Source organism: Camelina sativa, chromosome 2 (genome assembly GCF_000633955.1).
Source record: "Camelina sativa cultivar DH55 chromosome 2, Cs, whole genome shotgun sequence".
Classification (NCBI taxonomy): domain Eukaryota; kingdom Viridiplantae; phylum Streptophyta; class Magnoliopsida; order Brassicales; family Brassicaceae; genus Camelina; species Camelina sativa.
The window spans coordinates 15,494,023-15,513,568 of NC_025686.1; the positions used below are offsets into that span (position 1 = coordinate 15,494,023).

The 19,546-nt window shown below is 38.7% G+C and overlaps 3 protein-coding genes and 1 long non-coding RNA gene across 4 annotated transcripts; 1 reads left to right on the forward strand and 3 right to left on the reverse strand.

The window, feature by feature from the left end:
- LOC104752518 (chaperone protein ClpC1, chloroplastic-like) lies at window positions 471–4,527 on the reverse strand. The gene is made up of 10 exons (XM_010474682.1): window positions 4,519–4,527; window positions 4,131–4,350; window positions 3,810–3,925; window positions 3,582–3,701; window positions 3,304–3,489; window positions 2,600–2,815; window positions 2,284–2,501; window positions 2,124–2,199; window positions 1,953–2,042; window positions 471–1,846 (listed from the first exon to the last, which is right to left on the reverse strand). The coding sequence occupies exons 1-10, from the start codon at window positions 4,525–4,527 to the stop codon at window positions 653–655; spliced, it is 2,445 nt and encodes an 814-aa protein (XP_010472984.1). The 3' UTR covers window positions 471–652.
- On the reverse strand, window positions 4,352–9,840 carry LOC104725596 (chaperone protein ClpC1, chloroplastic-like). The gene is made up of 10 exons (XM_010444273.2): window positions 9,683–9,840; window positions 8,502–9,081; window positions 8,181–8,296; window positions 7,953–8,072; window positions 7,175–7,360; window positions 6,471–6,686; window positions 6,154–6,371; window positions 5,990–6,065; window positions 5,819–5,908; window positions 4,352–5,727 (listed from the first exon to the last, which is right to left on the reverse strand). Exons 2-10 carry the CDS (start codon window positions 9,073–9,075, stop codon window positions 4,534–4,536), a joined length of 2,790 nt encoding a protein of 929 aa, XP_010442575.1. The 5' UTR covers window positions 9,076–9,081; window positions 9,683–9,840; the 3' UTR covers window positions 4,352–4,533.
- LOC104725605 lies at window positions 11,066–12,462 on the forward strand. The gene is made up of 3 exons (XR_757941.2): window positions 11,066–11,352; window positions 11,444–11,765; window positions 12,046–12,462. It is a non-coding gene; the product is annotated as an uncharacterized LOC104725605 (long non-coding RNA).
- LOC104752525 (glutathione S-transferase T3-like) lies at window positions 14,566–15,337 on the reverse strand. Its single transcript, XM_010474691.1, has 2 exons — window positions 15,313–15,337; window positions 14,566–15,218 (listed from the first exon to the last, which is right to left on the reverse strand). The coding sequence occupies exons 1-2, from the start codon at window positions 15,335–15,337 to the stop codon at window positions 14,566–14,568; spliced, it is 678 nt and encodes a 225-aa protein (XP_010472993.1).

Consider the following 19,546-nt stretch of genomic DNA (forward strand, 5'->3'; position numbering starts at 1 on the left):
TTTCCAAAAATGTCAAAGGCATTTCTCCCACGTAATCCCGAAAATCGTTGCATACTTGGAATGACAGAGATGAGGATCTGTTGTCTTTTGTCAAATACAAGTGGTGAGCGAAGATTTCTTCTAAAAAAACCCTAGTAAAATACACCCCGCTAACTCTTTCTCGTAGATTTAGATAATATGGAATGCTTTCACTCCGGTTTGGTAAGTTGAAATTAGTATCATTTTCTATAGGCCCATTGGCCAATTGTCGGTTACATTCACCGCCCCTCTTCTTTACCAGGGAGAAAGCAGAAACAGAACCAAAAGTACAGACTATTTTTTCAGGATTTGGTATGTTTAACATATATTTCTTCATTTCTCTTAGGTCTTCATGGCCTTGTTAGGGTTTGACCGATACCATAGGTAATTCTTTGTTTCCAACTTAATCCTAAACACTCTTTGGAGTTTGAAACACAATATAAACGCTCCTCTTGGAACCAAAGAAAAGTCCTTAAAAAGCATTGAAAAAGAAGCTACACAATGTCATCTATACATTACATTTTTTTTATATATTTAGAAAATGTATATTAAGAAAGCCCCTCCCAAATTCTCTTGCCATAATTCATTTAGGGGCCAAAGCAAAAGAAGAGAAACGCACTTTTGCCATTTTTATTCAAGCAACGGGGAGAGAATCTTCCTGCTCCTCCAAGGATGTAGTGGGAGTTCCACTTCCACCATTCAGCACAGTTACGGTACCTTCAGCGTCAACGTCCACAATCACTGAGTCTCCTTCTTTGATCTCTCTCGCTAGCATTTTCTCTGCCATGCTATCCTCTAACAGCCTCATGATGGCTCTTCTCAACGGTCTCGCTCCATAGCTAGGGTTGTAACCTTCGTCTACTACTCTCTCTTTGAACCTCTCAGTCACCTGAAGCTCAATCTCTTTCTTCTTCAGTCTCTCGAACACTTCCTTCAACAGGATGTCAGCAATTTCTTTCACTTCCAGTTTTGTTAGCTGTCTGAACACGATCATCTCGTCTAGCCTGTTCAGGAACTCTGGTCTGAAGTACTGCTTCAGCTCCTCTGTTACAAGGCTCTTGATTCTGTTGTAACTGCTGTCTTTCTCGTCGTAGTCCAAGTCGAACCCAATACGTCTTCCTCCTTTCTCGATCACGCTACTTCCAACGTTCGATGTCATGATGAGAAGTGTGTTTTTGAAGTCAACTGTTCTTCCTTTGCTGTCTGTTAATCTACCATCTTCAAGGATTTGAAGCATCATGTTGAAAACATCTGGATGGGCTTTCTCGATCTCGTCGAACAGAACGACTGTGTAAGGGCGACGTCTAACCGCTTCTGTTAGCTGACCTCCTTCAGTGTATCCGACGTATCCAGGAGGTGAACCGATGAGTTTGGAGACAGTGTGCCTCTCCATGAACTCACTCATATCTAGACGAATCATGGCTTCTTCAGAACCAAAGTAGTAAGCTGCCAAAGCTTTGGCAAGCTCGGATTTCCCAACACCGGTTGGACCTGAGAATATGAAACTAGCGATCGGACGGTTAGGGTTCTTGAGTCCAACACGTGCACGGCGAATGGCTCGGCTTATGGCTTTGACAGCTTCATCTTGGCCTATGATACGTTTGTGGAGGGTTTCTTCCATCTTGAGAAGGCGATCAGACTCATCAGTTGATACTTTCTCTACGGGAATACCAGTCCATGAAGATACAATGTGTTGGATGTCTGACTCCGTGACCATAGGACCTTCCTCACCGGTCTCACTCTCTGCTTTGCTCATCTCCTTTCCTTTTGCTTGGATAGCAGATACCTCAGCTCTAAGTTCAATTTCTCTATCCCGAAGTGTCCCAGCCTGAAACGAAAATGTTTTACATCTCATAAGACATCTTATTGTCCCCTAAATTGACAAAGAAACGTAACAAACGTTATATAAATGAATTAATAGAAACGATATGTACCTTCTCAAAATCTTGGCCACGGACAGCTTCATTCTTCTCTTTTGTTATCTGCCTAAGCTCCTTCTCGAGCTCCCTAGCTTCCTCCGGGACCTGCATAAACAATCATGTTAAACAATGATCTAACATTGAGAATGGTAACTAACAGACTCCTGGCATGTGATTCCACCACACCTGTGCATGACGAAGTCGAACCCGAGAACCAGCTTCATCGATCAAGTCAATTGCTTTGTCAGGAAGGAAACGATCACTGGAATCAAAGGAGAGTCAGATGTACGTAATACTAATGACACCCTTGCAAAAACTTTAACAAGTAATCTGCGAGAACACCCACCTTATATACTGGTATGACAATTGAGCAGCTGCTACTAAAGAATCGTCAGTGTAACGAAGCTTGTGGTGAATTTCATATCGCTCTCGCAGTCCCTTAAGGATTTGAATAGTTTCATCCACGGTAGGTTCAGGTACTTTCACTGGCTGGAATCTTCTTTCCAACGCAGGGTCTTTCTCAATGTGCTTTCGGTATTCATCTAATGTTGTCGCTCCAATGCACTGTCATGATTATAGAATAGTTAAATTAACAATGATAAATTACAAAAACTGTAGAGCACTGTCATGTAAAAGTAAAACGGACCACAAGGAATAATTACCTGCAATTCACCTCTAGCGAGAGCTGGTTTCAAAATGTTAGCTGCATCAATAGCACCTTCCGCTGCTCCAGCCCCAATCAAAGTATGCACTTCATCGATAAATAAGATTATCTCGTCGCTCTGTCTAATTTCCTCCATAAGCTTTTTTAATCTCTCTTCAAACTCTCCACGATATTTTGTTCCAGCAACTAGAAGACCCATGTCAAGTGTTATAACCTGAAGTCAAACAAAAAGAAAACGCAAGAACCATCAGATCACTGTTGCATTACCCAGCATGATCACAGGGAATTAAGGGTGACTCTAAGCTCTCAAGTACATTTTTCATATCATTAGGGTAAGAAAAACAAATCAGCATGGATATTTTCTCACAAAAACAAGTGCCAGAAAGTTAGTCTACACAAACCAGAATGCACATGTAGCATATTATTCACTAGATACAGCCTCTACATAAATTCTTTCGTTCACAACTTTTGCGGCAAAATCATGTTGTTTTGACCCTTTTGGCATGGAAAGAATCACAACTAACCCAGAAAATTGGACTGTGTAACTCATGAAATGTGCGCATAATGAACCAGTATGCAGTAAACGGAAAATTATAGTCAACTATATAAGACTGGATCTCATACTGACTCATAACCATTGATTTATATAAATCGCAAACTTTTCAACAAGACTGAGAACAAACAAACATCATGCTTGCTTACCTTCTTCCCTTCAATGGTTTCAGGAACATCTCCACTCGCAATACGTTGCGCAAGTCCTTCAGCAATAGCTGTCTTACCAACACCAGGTTCTCCAATAAGACAAGGGTTGTTCTTGGTTCTCCTGCCAAGAATTTGCACCACACGTTCTATTTGCGGCTGCCTTCCAACAACTGGGTCCAATTTACCCTGAGGTCAAAACAAAAGATTATGATTTTAAGTCTCAATTGATCTTTGCCTCTTCAAGAGAATCTCATACGGTCAGGTTAACAAATAACTACCTCCTCAGCCAGTTTCGTCAAGTTTGTCCCGTACTCTTCAAGGGTTGGCATCTTATTGTTACTGCTTCCTCCCCCAACGTTAGCAGTTACCTCATTGTTCTCACCCACCATGCGTATCACCTAGCCATCCAATTCAATTAAGTTAGATTTTTTTAAATATAAATTTCAAAAACATATAAAAAACAAAACTTGAAACTATCAGTTTATTAAATAAGATGACTGCTTTACCTGAGTGCGAATATTACTAGGATCAGCACCTAAATTCTCAAGGACTCTAGCTGCAACACCTTCACCTTCACGTAGCAACCCAAGCAGAAGGTGCTCCGATCCAATGTAATTGTGACCTGATATTCAACACAAGTAATTAACACAAGGGAAGCTGGACAAAAAACAAGATGAGAAAGGTATCTAAAGTATAAATAAAATATTCTATGCCCCACTCTTCACTAAGCCGGGAAAATAATACTTAACTATACACAATCAACACAGTGGATAATAATACACTTCGCAATCAATCCACATAGAGACTCCAGAGTGTTAACAACTTACCAAGTTGGCGAGCTTCCTCTAGTGAGAGTTCAAGGACATGCTTGGCACGAGGAGTGAATGGGATCTCAACAGCAACAAAGCCACTGCCCCTTCCAATAATTTTCTCTACCTCCACACGTGCATTTTTTAGGTTAATCCCCATGGATTTCAAAACTTTAGCAGTAATTCCAGTACCTACACCAATGAGACCTAGAAGAATTTGTTCANTATAAACGCTCCTCTTGGAACCAAAGAAAAGTCCTTAAAAAGCATTGAAAAAGAAGCTACACAATGTCATCTATACATTACATTTTTTTTATATATTTAGAAAATGTATATTAAGAAAGCCCCTCCCAAATTCTCTTGCCATAATTCATTTAGGGGCCAAAGCAAAAGAAGAGAAACGCACTTTTGCCATTTTTATTCAAGCAACGGGGAGAGAATCTTCCTGCTCCTCCAAGGATGTAGTGGGAGTTCCACTTCCACCATTCAGCACAGTTACGGTACCTTCAGCGTCAACGTCCACAATCACTGAGTCTCCTTCTTTGATCTCTCTCGCTAGCATTTTCTCTGCCATGCTATCCTCTAACAGCCTCATGATGGCTCTTCTCAACGGTCTCGCTCCATAGCTAGGGTTGTAACCTTCGTCTACTACTCTCTCTTTGAACCTCTCAGTCACCTGAAGCTCAATCTCTTTCTTCTTCAGTCTCTCGAACACTTCCTTCAACAGGATGTCAGCAATTTCTTTCACTTCCAGTTTTGTTAGCTGTCTGAACACAATCATCTCGTCTAGCCTGTTCAGGAACTCTGGTCTGAAGTACTGCTTCAGCTCCTCTGTTACAAGGCTCTTAATTCTGTTGTAACTGCTGTCTTTCTCGTCGTAGTCTAAGTCGAACCCGATACGTCTTCCTCCTTTCTCGATCACGCTGCTTCCAACGTTCGATGTCATGATGAGTAGTGTGTTTTTGAAGTCCACTGTTCTTCCTTTGCTGTCTGTTAGTCTACCATCTTCAAGGATTTGAAGCATCATGTTGAAAACATCTGGATGGGCTTTCTCGATCTCGTCGAACAGAACGACTGTGTAAGGGCGACGTCTAACCGCTTCTGTTAGCTGACCTCCTTCAGTGTATCCGACGTATCCAGGAGGTGAACCGATGAGTTTGGAGACAGTGTGCCTCTCCATGAACTCACTCATATCTAGACGAATCATGGCTTCTTCAGAACCAAAGTAGTAAGCTGCCAAAGCTTTAGCAAGCTCGGATTTCCCAACACCGGTTGGACCAGAGAATATGAAACTAGCGATTGGACGGTTAGGGTTCTTGAGTCCAACACGTGCACGGCGAATGGCTCGGCTTATGGCTTTGACAGCTTCGTCTTGGCCTATGATACGTTTGTGGAGGGTTTCTTCCATCTTGAGAAGGCGATCAGACTCGTCGGTTGATACTTTCTCTACGGGAATACCAGTCCATGAAGATACAATGTGTTGGATGTCTGACTCCGTGACCATAGGACCTTCCTCACCGGTCTCACTCTCTGCTTTGCTCATCTCCTTTCCTTTTGCTTGGATAGCAGATACCTCAGCTCTAAGTTCAATTTCTCTATCCCGAAGTGTCCCAGCCTGAAACGAAATTTACATCTCATAAGACATCTTATTGTCCCCTAAATTGACAAAGAAACATTATATAATGAATAAAACAAACGATATGTACCTTCTCAAAGTCTTGGCCACGGACAGCTTCATTCTTCTCCTTTGTTATCTGCCTAAGCTCCTTCTCAAGCTCCCTAGCTTCCTCCGGAACCTTCATAAACAATTATGTTAAACAATGATCAAACATTGAAAATGGTAACTAACAGACACTTAGCATGTGATTCCACCACACCTGTGCATGACGAAGTCGAACCCGAGAACCAGCTTCATCGATCAAGTCAATTGCCTTGTCAGGAAGGAAACGATCACTGGAATCAAAGGAGAGTCAGATGTAAGTAATACTAATGACACCCTTGCATAAACTTTAACAAATAAGTAATATGCGAAAACAGCCACCTTATATACTGGTATGACAGCTGAGCAGCTGCTACTAAAGAATCGTCAGTGTAACGAAGCTTGTGGTGAATTTCATATCGCTCTCGCAGACCCTTAAGGATTTGAATAGTTTCATCCACGGTAGGTTCAGGTACTTTCACCGGCTGGAATCTTCTTTCCAACGCAGGGTCTTTCTCAATGTGCTTTCTGTATTCATCTAATGTTGTCGCTCCGATGCACTGTCATGATTACACAATAGTTAAAATAACGATGATAAATTACAAAAACTACAGAGAATTGTCATGTAAAAGTAAAACGGACCAAAAATAATAATTTACCTGCAATTCACCTCTAGCGAGAGCTGGTTTCAAAATGTTAGCTGCATCAATAGCACCTTCCGCTGCTCCAGCTCCAATCAAAGTATGCACTTCATCGATAAATAAGATTATCTCGTCGCTCTGTCTAATTTCCTCCATAAGCTTTTTTAATCTCTCTTCAAACTCTCCACGATATTTTGTTCCAGCAACTAGAAGACCCATGTCAAGTGTTATAACCTGAAGTCAAACAAAAAGAAAACGCAAGAACCATCAGATCACTGTTGCATTACCCAGCATGATCACAGGGAATTAAGGGTGACTCTAAGCTCTCAAGTACATTTTTCATATCATTAGGGTAAGAAAAACAAATCAGCATGGATATTTTCTCACAAAAACAAGTGCCAGAAAGTTAGTCTACACAAACCAGAATGCACATGTAGCATATTATTCACTAGATACAGCCTCTACATAAATTCTTTCGTTCACAACTTTTGCGGCAAAATCATGTTGTTTTGACCCTTTTGGCATGGAAAGAATCACAACTAACCCAGAAAATTGGACTGTGTAACTCATGAAATGTGCGCATAATGAACCAGTATGCAGTAAACGGAAAATTATAGTCAACTATATAAGACTGGATCTCATACTGACTCATAACCATTGATTTATATAAATCGCAAACTTTTCAACAAGACTGAGAACAAACAAACATCATGCTTGCTTACCTTCTTCCCTTCAATGGTTTCAGGAACATCTCCACTCGCAATACGTTGCGCAAGTCCTTCAGCAATAGCTGTCTTACCAACACCAGGTTCTCCAATAAGACAAGGGTTGTTCTTGGTTCTCCTGCCAAGAATTTGCACCACACGTTCTATTTGCGGCTGCCTTCCAACAACTGGGTCCAATTTACCCTGAGGTCAAAACAAAAGATTATGATTTTAAGTCTCAATTGATCTTTGCCTCTTCAAGAGAATCTCATACGGTCAGGTTAACAAATAACTACCTCCTCAGCCAGTTTCGTCAAGTTTGTCCCGTACTCTTCAAGGGTTGGCATCTTATTGTTACTGCTTCCTCCCCCAACGTTAGCAGTTACCTCATTGTTCTCACCCACCATGCGTATCACCTAGCCATCCAATTCAATTAAGTTAGATTTTTTTAAATATAAATTTCAAAAACATATAAAAAACAAAACTTGAAACTATCAGTTTATTAAATAAGATGACTGCTTTACCTGAGTGCGAATATTACTAGGATCAGCACCTAAATTCTCAAGGACTCTAGCTGCAACACCTTCACCTTCACGTAGCAACCCAAGCAGAAGGTGCTCCGATCCAATGTAATTGTGACCTGATATTCAACACAAGTAATTAACACAAGGGAAGCTGGACAAAAAACAAGANTCCAATTTACCCTGAGGTCAAAACAAAAGATTATGATTTTAAGTCTCAATTGATCTTTGCCTCTTCAAGAGAATCTCATACGGTCAGGTTAACAAATAACTACCTCCTCAGCCAGTTTCGTCAAGTTTGTCCCGTACTCTTCAAGGGTTGGCATCTTATTGTTACTGCTTCCTCCCCCAACGTTAGCAGTTACCTCATTGTTCTCACCCACCATGCGTATCACCTAGCCATCCAATTCAATTAAGTTAGATTTTTTTAAATATAAATTTCAAAAACATATAAAAAACAAAACTTGAAACTATCAGTTTATTAAATAAGATGACTGCTTTACCTGAGTGCGAATATTACTAGGATCAGCACCTAAATTCTCAAGGACTCTAGCTGCAACACCTTCACCTTCACGTAGCAACCCAAGCAGAAGGTGCTCCGATCCAATGTAATTGTGACCTGATATTCAACACAAGTAATTAACACAAGGGAAGCTGGACAAAAAACAAGATGAGAAAGGTATCTAAAGTATAAATAAAATATTCTATGCCCCACTCTTCACTAAGCCGGGAAAATAATACTTAACTATACACAATCAACACAGTGGATAATAATACACTTCGCAATCAATCCACATAGAGACTCCAGAGTGTTAACAACTTACCAAGTTGGCGAGCTTCCTCTAGTGAGAGTTCAAGAACACGCTTGGCACGAGGAGTGAATGGGATCTCAACAGCAACAAAGCCACTGCCCCTTCCAATAATCTTCTCAACCTCCACACGTGCATCTTTTAAGTTAATCCCCATGGATTTCAAAACTTTAGCAGCAATACCAGTACCTTCACCAATGAGACCAAGAAGAATTTGTTCGGTTCCCACAAAATTGTGGCCAAGTCTTCTAGCTTCCTCCTGAGCAAGCATAATAACTTTGATAGCCTTCTCAGTAAATCTTTCAAACATTGCTTTGACGGTACACCGGCTGGCTTTCCCCTTGGGCACATTCATAGACTGCCGCACCTTGGAATGGAAATCTTGACGGGTACTTCCAAGAGTGTCTAAGGCATTGCTCCCACGTAATCCCATAAACCCTTGCATTCTTGAGCCAGACACTTGTAGCTGACTACACATCATTTTCACCGATCTTCTCGATCTACCAGAACCACGTGAGGGGACATTCCTCTGGTAACAGGCTAAAGAAGGTGGAGTAGATTGAGCCAGCACCCTTGTGGCCATAGCCATGACTTCCTACATCAACAATAAAAAAAGGCGGGTTAGTAAACAATCCAATCACACAACCTGAAGAAACAGCTACACTCATAAAACTGTTACCAAATGAAGCTCAAGACTTCAATGGAACAATTCAGACAAAATACAAAGGATTGACAAACAATTAAATCGAAAAGCAAAGTGAACCCATCACTTGTGAAGCTGAACAAGATAAGCTTGAATTGGATAAGCTCAAGATAAGTGAGCTCCCGATTAACAAAAAAGATGATAAAATTAAAGATAAGTGAGCTCCCAAACACAAGTAAGCTCAGAAAATTAAAAAATTCAACTTAGTTCCGATCAAAAGAAAGCTACTAAAGAAGACGGAGACAAAGCGAAACACTACACAGAAATGAACAAAATGGAATTGACTTTTTTTTACAAACAAAAAGCAAAACCTCCACGAAATTCACGATCTGGAACCTCATAAATCGCACAAATTCGAACTAAAACACACAAACAAGTAAAACACAAAACCCTAGCTTTTTCCAACAAATACAGCTTCAAGAACCGACACAAGAACTACTCTGAAAGAAAAGAATTCGATTACAGAGATTAAGTAAAGAAAGTAAACACTCACCGAGCTCGATTGAAGCGTAACACAGGATCAAAATGAGAAAGGTCGAAGAACGAAGAAGAAGAAGAAGGAGAGAGAGAGAAATGGAAAAAAAAAAACAGATGGATATGGTGTTGTGTGCTTGATTTTTTTTTCTTTGCTTTTCACCCTCCCTTATCTCTCTCCGGTCCGATTCTTTTTTTTTTTCTTTTTTTCTTTATACGGTGCGAGTCTACAACACTTGTTCGGTGCACCATCGTACACGCTATTAATTCTTCCACGCTCAGCTTAAAAAAAATATCATACGAGGTTAACCGACTTACTTAACCATTCGGTTTACGTAGTCTATTAACCGACCCGTAATTAAATAGTTTAGCTCGGTATTTTACCAGTTTATAATAAATTTTCTTAACATTAGTGGATGGATGGAAGTTGTTCTATTCATGAACAAAATGCGTATGTTTCAATTTTATTCGGTTGAATTAAAACATGTGTTCCTTATCGGTTTACAGAACTAAACCAATTTTTGAATAGCGAAAAGAAACTTGACCACCCCCACCACCGTTCGATATAGAGAGTCTAAGATTCTGGCACGTGACGCTCTATGAGTGGCTTAAGTACGAAATGACTCAATGGTCAATATGTTGGTGTTAAGAGGTTCCGTGTACGAGACCAATTTTTNTTTTTTTTTTTTTTTTTTTGTTTTTCTTCAATTTTGATTACTTATCGCTGAGGAATCTTTCTGATAATAAAATCTTAGACGTTGCCACTTAGGCACACTTGTGTTACTCCGACCTCTCATTTCTTCCAAGACGAGAGCGTGACATGGTACTTGTTCAACCTCTTATTTTTTTCTCTGTGTGGGAAATATCTTCTGTTTATAGACCAAAATAAAAACACTTAGGCGTTATATAAAGTAAGACATTTCCATCTTAGGTAATGGACTTTGAACATTATTATAAAGGAAAGGTGTCTTTTTATCCTAGAGAGCATTCGCGTGAATGAATAAAACAAAACAAAAACATCCTAATTTGTGTCCTCTAATCCTCTATAGATTACTTGCATCATGTATCGGTCGCTTGTCGATTATTTGAGAAGCCGACTTTGTAAAATCCTTTTTGATGAATGAAATCACTAAAGAAAAATATGTAGAAATGAGGCTAAAATTATATTGTCGCATTAAGACATTTACTTAAAAAGATTAAAAAAAAAACACAACTATATTAAAATTGTCTAGCCATAGAAAAATCTATCCTATAATATTTGTTTCCAGTGGAAAAAAAAAATTATGTCCGAACAAAATATTCCTACTCTATATTATTTTAAGAAAAATACCGATAGCACAACTTTAAGTTTTTTTCCTAAAAATAGCACGCATAATTAATTGTTCCAAATCTAACATTTTTAAATATTGAGTATTTAATTTAATATTCAGGAAAAATCATTGTTTAACTCGACAGTATTTGTCGTTGTGCTCCATCATCTCTGGTGAGCGCTCCCATGACTCCAATCTCTAATATCTTTGAAACCTCCGACGGCTCCATCGTCACTGGTGAGTTCTAGTCTGCCGAGTTAGTAGATCGAGATCGACAACAATGACCATTCTAAGGCCATCAATGTATCTCGACCCGACAGTGCTCCTTACAAAGACAACAACGATGGTGATTCAATTGGCAATCACACATATGAACTTTGTATGAGTTTCCAACCAAACTCTCGATCCAATCCAATCTGATTACTACTTGTCTCAATTTTGAATTTTGAATTAATTAGTTGGTCTCCCAGCTGCTTACAAGGAGCGATTCGTTCATTTGGGGTGAGATGAAGACCAAGTATTTGATCATCATCGACGGTGAAAACTTCAGATGCGGATCCTCTCGTGAACACGTTCCGGTTTGTCTTGATGCTGATGGAGCTAAAGCAGTGGTGGTTAAATCTTACGCTAGATTCTTTTTCAGAAATTTTGGTTACAGGTGATGAGTGTAGAACAGGGGATGTTGCGAAACATGAGTTGGGGAAGGTGATAGTATTCTTATCAATCACACAACTGGGAAAGAGTATTTGTTGATGCCTATTGGTGATGTTGGACTAGTCATTGATGTTGGAGGTATATTTGTTTATGTTACAAAACCTGGAATGATTCCATATGTTGATGCTTGTTTTGCTTTCATATATGTTCGATTGATTGAGAATTGTGAAATAATTGGAAGCTTGACATTAAGAATGGGAAACGTAGTGTTCTAATAAAGAAAGATAACATAGTAGTAGGTATTATAGTTTTGTGTGAGAAGATGATAATGACTTAACCACTAATAAAGTATTTCAAATTTTGTTTGTTTATCCACTTATAAAGTGATATTGAAGCTGATGATTGACTTACTCTTTAGGCAACAATAAGTGAATGGAGGATATTGAGTTTTATGTTTCCCACATACATACAAAGAGAAGCTATACCTACTTTGTTAAAAGGATGTGCTTGCATCATCTATGCTCAAGTCCTTTTTTTTTTTTAGAACAAAGTAGAGAGTTGATGATGAAGATGAGAAAATAGGCACTTGAGTGGAAGTTTGAGTTCATGTCATTATGGAGGACCTTCCTAAAATTCAAAAATGCCTTTCTAAAAGCTACATAATCCTTCCTCAATTTTTGTTAAATAAGTTTTTAATCTCTGTATATGTTTTTTGCTTTATTGTATCACATATTACTCCATTAGTAGTGATGTATAATGATTTGATTTTGTGCATATATATGTGTTTTACAATAAAGGTAGCAAACATGAATATTCAGCATGATGTTTTATTTTATTTTTATGCAGGTCTTACTGAAATGCGAGATATCCTTCCTAAACTTTTTGTTGTGCATAAAAATAGTGTAATATAACTCAGTTATGAACAAAAGTTAAAACGTGTCGTAGTAATGATAGATGTTGTTGGTTTTCCAAGTTACAAAAAGAGGAGAAGGTACTCTACATGCTATCAACAAACCATCTATGAATAATGACTTTATGAAAATAAATTTGAATTCATAAAACATAGAAAAGTTCATCATAAAAACTCAGCATTACTAAAAAAAATTGTAAAACATAGAAAGAAAATTTCATTAGTTAAGGGTAATGGTATCATTTTTGCGTTACCCTAGTGTTTACCCATATCCAGATTTTTTATGAAAGTCATCCTGAAATCTAAACTTGTTGTGAAGGTCATCATGAAGTTCTAAGAATCCTTCCTAAATTGCGTGTAATCCTTCCTGAATTTCACCATTATCACTACCAAGAGACATCCTACATTTTCTTGCTGCAACAGTTGATGATCCTCCTAATGAACCTCCTGGTATGAGTCAAATCCCACAGATTCTCAGTTACCTTTGAACACAATCTAAGCACTCCCTTGACTAAACACAATCTCAACCACAATAAAGAAAAAATAAATCAGAAGTCAAACCTTCTCTTCCTTCTTCTTCTTCTTCTCCCGCTCAAGTTCCTCAACTATAAGGATCTTCTTCCCTGCTTTGGACTGCGAACTAAGAAAACAAAAACATTCCATTCTTAGAAGAATTTCAAAATTCAGTGATAATCAATGACAGTGTAAACAGTGAGAATATAAGCATACCATGATTCTGGAATCATATGCAACAAACAGAGTAGCTGATTCGTAAACGTCGGGACTAAGAAGCTGCATAGGATACAAGACGATAAGCAAGTCTAACCAGCTCAAATAAGTGAATTCAACAAATTGCAAGAGAGAGGGAGAGAGAGAGAGAGAGAGAGAGAGAGAGAGAGAGAGAGAGATTAGACAAATGAATTGGCTGAAAATATTGTGTAAAATCGAACTAGAAACCAACATAAGCAATCATACAGTGATCTTTCGAAAGGGAACGCTAACGCCTCTCTCGATATCTAGCTGCTCAAACGCAGAGCTGTCTCGATTCGATTGCGCCGGAGAAGAACTCATATACTTTGTGTCGCTCTTCGTGTCCAGTGATGAATTCATAGGTGGTGTTCAGATTGAGATCTGGGTAAAGGATGAATCGTGTCAGTGGAGGCAGAGAATAAACGATATAAACTCTATTTTATTAATAATTTAGTTTTTTTTACAAAATTAAAGATATATAAATTTGTGCTAGTTTTGGAACATTTGAAAACATGTGCTAATTGTGGAAGAGAAACTTAAAATTGTGCTATTTTATCAATTGCCCAAAAACTGGGGTCCTAGTATAAAAGTTCTGAATTGAATTATACGACATTTTGTTGGTTAATAATGTTTTTGCATCATTTTAATCGGCTGATTGGCAAATTGCTTCCATCAAATCAGCAATATTGATATATGCCTTTCTTTTACACAATTATAAAAAACATGAAGTATGTCATGATCTTCCAAAATTCATTTGTAGTGTCACGTACTAGGGGACTTATACTCGTATCTTAATTTCAGTTTTGATGAATTGCTTTGAGTTAAGTCAACATGGAAATAAGACAGAGTTATTGACATGCTTGTGGTGGGGATATCTACGGTGGTACAGATTCTTTCTTTTTCTCGGCGACGACGACAACGAAAATTCAAACTTGTACGGACTGAATACTTTCTCGGCTTGTGGTGTCAGATCTGCGATGCGAATCGGTGATTATCGGTGATTACACTGCTTAGATACATCGGTCGATGGAGGAAACGCCGGCTTACGAGCAGGACGCTGTTTCTCTCGGCGGCGGCAAGCACAAGATCCTTGCTGACCTTGCTCGCGTTCAACAGGAACTTGTCTTCTTAGAGGTATTATTCGTCTAGGGTTTCAACAGGAACTTGTCTTCTTAGAGGTATAAGCGCTTTTTCATCTTCGTCTAGGGTTTCATTCTTGGCAATGAGAGTATCAAGAATGGACATCTTTTGGAGTTGTTTCATGCCCTCCAAATCCTTCTATTTTATCTCCCACATGTGACTAAACTCTGCAGATGGTGTAGCCTTATCTTTGCCTTTGTTCCTTAGTTTTTTTGTTGCCTTTATGCCCGGAGGTCTGCTCTCGTGCTCACCAACGACAGAACTTGTCGATCCAGCAGCATCATCAGCTTTCCTTTTGTTCGAACTGGTTGTCTTTGGAGTGGGGTTCATAGTCTCCAGGTTTGCCCATTTCTGTTCAAAGCGTAGCACAGTCCAAGCATACTCCAAAGCAAACTTCTTCTTGTACAGCTTCGTGTAGATTTGGTGAGCATTTTGTAAAACGTCTACATCGTTCATGCCACTAGCTTTCTCACCCTCTGCCTCTGCAAAAGCTCCACAGAACCTGCTCACTTCCTTACTGATTTTTTGCCATCTTTGTCTACAATGGTGAGGACGCCTAGGCTCAGCACCACCACATACATGACTACTTGTTTCGTAATAGTATCCTATACGGATCCAAAAGGACCCTGCCTTTTGGCTATTCCCAACTACTGCATCCTTCGATGTGTTTAACCAGGCACTTATCAGGACTAAGTCATCTTGTGAAGACCATAACCCTCTCTCCCTACGCTGTTCTGCTGTCTCTTCTGATTGACTAGGAGGTTGAGGTCGGTTGTGAACTAGTTTGCGAACTAAAAGCAGGGATTTGAGACGAATCAGTGTTTACATTGGGAGCAAAGCTGTCATATAGGAAGTTAAGAAGGCTAAAATAGGATTGAGACTGACTGTTAGGAGTATTGTTTGATGCCATGGCAATCAGACTTAAAGAAGGAAGAAGCTTACTCGAAAGGTCTTAAAGAAGGAATAAGCTTATTCGAAAGGTCTTAAACAAGGAAGAAGCTTATTAGAAAGGTCTTATACAAGGAAGAAGCTTATTAGAGATTGGAAGAAAGAAGTAAACACGATGGATGTAATATAGAGAAGGTAAGAGGATCATTAAATCAAAAGTTTTTTGTTGTTAGAGCCTTTAATTTCTAAATAACCATTACCTACTTCAGTCAAATCCAAAGTAAATAAAGGTCATTGAGTGTTTTTTTAAAAGTTTTTAAAGTTTTTAAAGTTTTAAAGGTTTTAAAATTTTCAATTAGGTTTTCAAAGTTTTAAGACTAAAGTTTTAAAAGTTTTAAGACTCAAGATTCAATCACACAACACTTACACATCTAACTTTAAGACTCAAGACTAAAGTTTTAAACGTTTTAAGACTCAAGCCTCAATCACTCAACACTTACACTACTAACTTTAAAACATCTGAGATAAACAACCAATCACACAACACTTACACTACTAACTTTAAAACATCTGAGATAAACAAGCAATCACACAACACTTACACTACTTACTAAACCACAACACCACTCAAATCATCCAAGTTTCAAAGCTTTCATATATAACTCAGTTTCAAAAGTTTTAAAAGTTACACTACTACCTAAACAAAAACAACACTCAAATCATCCAAGTTTTAAAGTTTGTTGATGGATATCCAATTACAAGAATTAAACCTAATCAAACAAGCAACAATCACAAAACTGTCAATATACACTTACCTTGTGATTACTATCGTTTGATGATGCAGGTTTGATGATGGATATCCAATTTAATTTCCCATGTATAACCTCACCTACAAGCCTCATAAACAAACAAGCAAAATCGATTAATGTTCATCACTGTAAATTGACTCAAACATAATCGAAATGGACTCACAAGGTTTGACTCAAACAACACACGACACTCAAAATAATCTCTAATTCAAAGACGCGACATTATACTCTAATTCAAAGGCTAAAGCATAATCAAAATTGACTCAATCAACACATGACACTCACAAGGTTTCACTCAAACAACACACGACACTCAAAATTGACTCTAATTCAAAGACACAACATTATACTCTAATTCAAAGGCTAAAGCATAATCGAAATTGACTCAAACAACACACGACACTCAAAATTGACTCAACCAACACACGACACTCAAAACCTAATTCAAAGATTTCAATACCCTAAATCGATGAAACATCGATGAAACCAAGGAGATGAGATTGCCTTTGCCTTTGTTCGCCAGAGATGAGATTTGCGAGCCAGCCGAGACAGAGGAGACGAGGAGATCTCTTGTAGAGGAGCTGAGGAGCTTGGCAAGACAGCGGAGACAGTGGAGACGAGGAGCTTGGCGATACGACGGAGACAGAGGAGACGAGGAGATTACCGAGGAGACAGAGGAGACAGCGGAGAAAGTGGGCTTAGACGAGGAGACAGAGGGGATGAGATCGGCACAATATCAAAGAGAAGAAATTGAAATCGCCGTTTCGCCGTTTGGAAGAGAACAAAAATAACCCTAGGTCGACAATACCGAAAAAGATGAAACGAGAAAAATCTCTCGACCAACCAAAAATATCTTTCCAATTAAAAGTGAACACGTCACACAAGAACAACACAAAAACAGTTCTCAAATAAGATCAGTTTTTGTGATCTAAGCCCACTTTCTAATTTTTTCCAAATAAAAAAAATCCAAGAACATCCCATCTGATATGCCTATAAAGATGGCCTCATATTGTACTCTTCTAAAAGATCAACCAAGTGTAAAATGCCAAACAACCAGATAACACATCTGATATATGAAATGTTTAATCTTTAATAGTCCTTTATTCCTAAGCTTACACTTTTACGAAAAAATTTTTTTTGGTTATTTGATCCTTTCCTTGCTCTTTTATTTATAAATTTTTTATTAATGTTCCAACTTCCAAGCTTACGTTAGATTCTTTCAGAGACCACAAAGACCCCCCTTGAAGGAAAAAGCTTTTACCCATATATACAATCCATAAAAAAAATGAGCTTGAGTAAAATTGCCAAATCAGACGGAACCGTAAAGGTAATGAAATTGTCGAACAACCTATTAGAGATCATGGTTTACTTTGGTTATGTAGATTGGTTAAATCTAGTTATGTCAGTTCTATTACTTAGCTGATATATAAACTAAGAAGTAGATTAGGATGAGGTTAACAGCTTGTAACAAACTTTTGATCGGATTAATAAAACCGATGTCTCTCTCTTTTCTCTCCTCCGTCATTCAACTATTTTCCGATTAACCGGATTTAATATGGTATCAGAGCTCGTTTAATTGAGTTTCTATTTGCTTCCGCATCTCACGACGGAGATGAGTTTTCCGATTTGCGTTTGTTTTCAGTTTGTTCAAGAATTTATCGCCGTTGTTTGCGATTTTATCATCGGAGTCTTTTTCACTTTTCTGCTTCTTTCAATTCTCTTTTGATTGACCTTTGTGAGTTCGATTCTTGCTTTTGATTCCTCTTTTTGTCTCACTTTCTTTGAATTTTCTTGTTCTTGCTTTGAGAATGGCTTCTACGGGTAATTCGACTGCTCCGGTGAATCGTCCTCCCACTCCGAATCCTGTGAATGTTCAAATACAGTATCAAACTGATCAGTATGAGCATCCGTATCATCTACATAGCGCTGATCATGCGGGATTTGTGCTTGTCTCTGATCGCCTCGTCACTGCTTCGGATTTCCCTTCTTGGCGTCGATCGATGTGGATGGCTCTCAATGTCCGGAATAAGCTAGGTTTTATCAATGGTACGATATCTAAACCTCAAGAAGATCATAGGGATTTCGGTGTATGGTCTAGATGTAACGATATAGTCTCGACTTGGTTGATGAATTATGTGGATAAGAAGATAGGGAAGAGTTTACTTTTCATCCTTACTGCTGAAGGAATTTGGAAGAACATTTTATCTAGGTATAAGCAAGATGATGCACCTAGGATTTTTGCTATTGAGCAGAAGTTGAGTACGCTTGTCCAAGGTTCAATGGACGTCTCTGTTTACTATACTTGTTTGATGACATTGTGGGAAGAATATCAAAACTATGTTTAGCTCCCAGTTTGTACTTGTGGGCATTGTGAATGTGATGCAGCCCCGAAATGGGAGAGATTACAACAAAGAAGCAGAGTTACTAAATTTCCTATGGGGTTGAATGAAGGTTATGATCAAGCACGGAGACATATTCTGATGCTAAAACCTATTCCCACGATCGAAGAAGCTTTCAATATGGTGACTCAAGATGAACGACAGAAGGTTGTTTTACCATCTACTGGCCTTGGGAATGTTGCTTTTCAGGCTACACCTTCTATGAATGATGGCGAAGCAGCATATATAGTAGCTTATATTACTGCTCGTTCTGTACAGAAGCCTATATGTTCGCATTGTGGTAAAGTGGGACATACTATACAGAAGTGTTATAAACTTCATGGGTTTCCACCAGGGTATAAAACTGCAGCTACAGGGTATAATGCACGACCTCCTGCTTCATTTCAGCCAAGGATGCCAACTTTGCAGTTACAACCGAGGGATCCTTTGGGACAGCAGATGGCTCCTTATACGTACCCGATGCAGAAAGCCAATGCGGTAGCTCAGGTTTATTCAGATATTGGAATGTTCCCGATGGAAGATACATCTTATGGACAGTATCCGCAATATGCAACGCCTAGCTCGAGTGGTGGATCTAATCAGATTCTATAGGGCTACACTCCACAACAAATTGAACATATGGTGGCTCAGTTCAACAGTCAAGTTCAAGTTCCAGAGCCTGTATCTACTTCATCAGGTTCTAGTATTCCTAGTGCTATGGCTACTATCACTGAACATGGCTTGATGGCTAAGAATTCCACATCTGGTACCACTTTACCCTTTCCTTCTACTAGTTTAAAATTTCAAAACAATAATCTTACCTTTCAGAACCACATTTTATCCTCCTTACAACACCTATTACCCAATGATGCTTGGATTATTGATAGTGGTGCTTCGAGTCATGTGTGTTCAAACTTAGCCATGTTTACAGCTTTAAGACCTGTGTCGGATATCACTGTTAGTTTGCCTAATAATGCTAGAGTTTCTATTACGCATATAGGCACTATACATATTAGTTCACGATTGATTCTTCATGATGTTTTA

Excerpts from the sequence above, each read along its gene's own strand:
- LOC104725596 (XM_010444273.2), bottom strand. The coding sequence starts at position 9,075 with ATGGCTATGGCCACAAGGGTGCTGGCTCAATCTACTCCACCTTCTTTA. Across the intron at positions 8,297-8,501 it reads AGAGGAAGCTCGCCAACTTG|GTCACAATTACATTGGATCG; the intron begins GTAAGTTGTTAA and ends GTTGAATATCAG. Across the intron at positions 6,372-6,470 it reads TCGCTAGAGGTGAATTGCAG|TGCATCGGAGCGACAACATT; the intron begins GTAAATTATTAT and ends TAATCATGACAG.
- LOC104752525 (XM_010474691.1), bottom strand. The coding sequence starts at position 15,337 with ATGGCATCAAACAATACTCCTAACA. Across the intron at positions 15,219-15,312 it reads ATCAAACAATACTCCTAACA|TTCGCAAACTAGTTCACAAC; the intron begins GTCAGTCTCAAT and ends CCCTGCTTTTAG.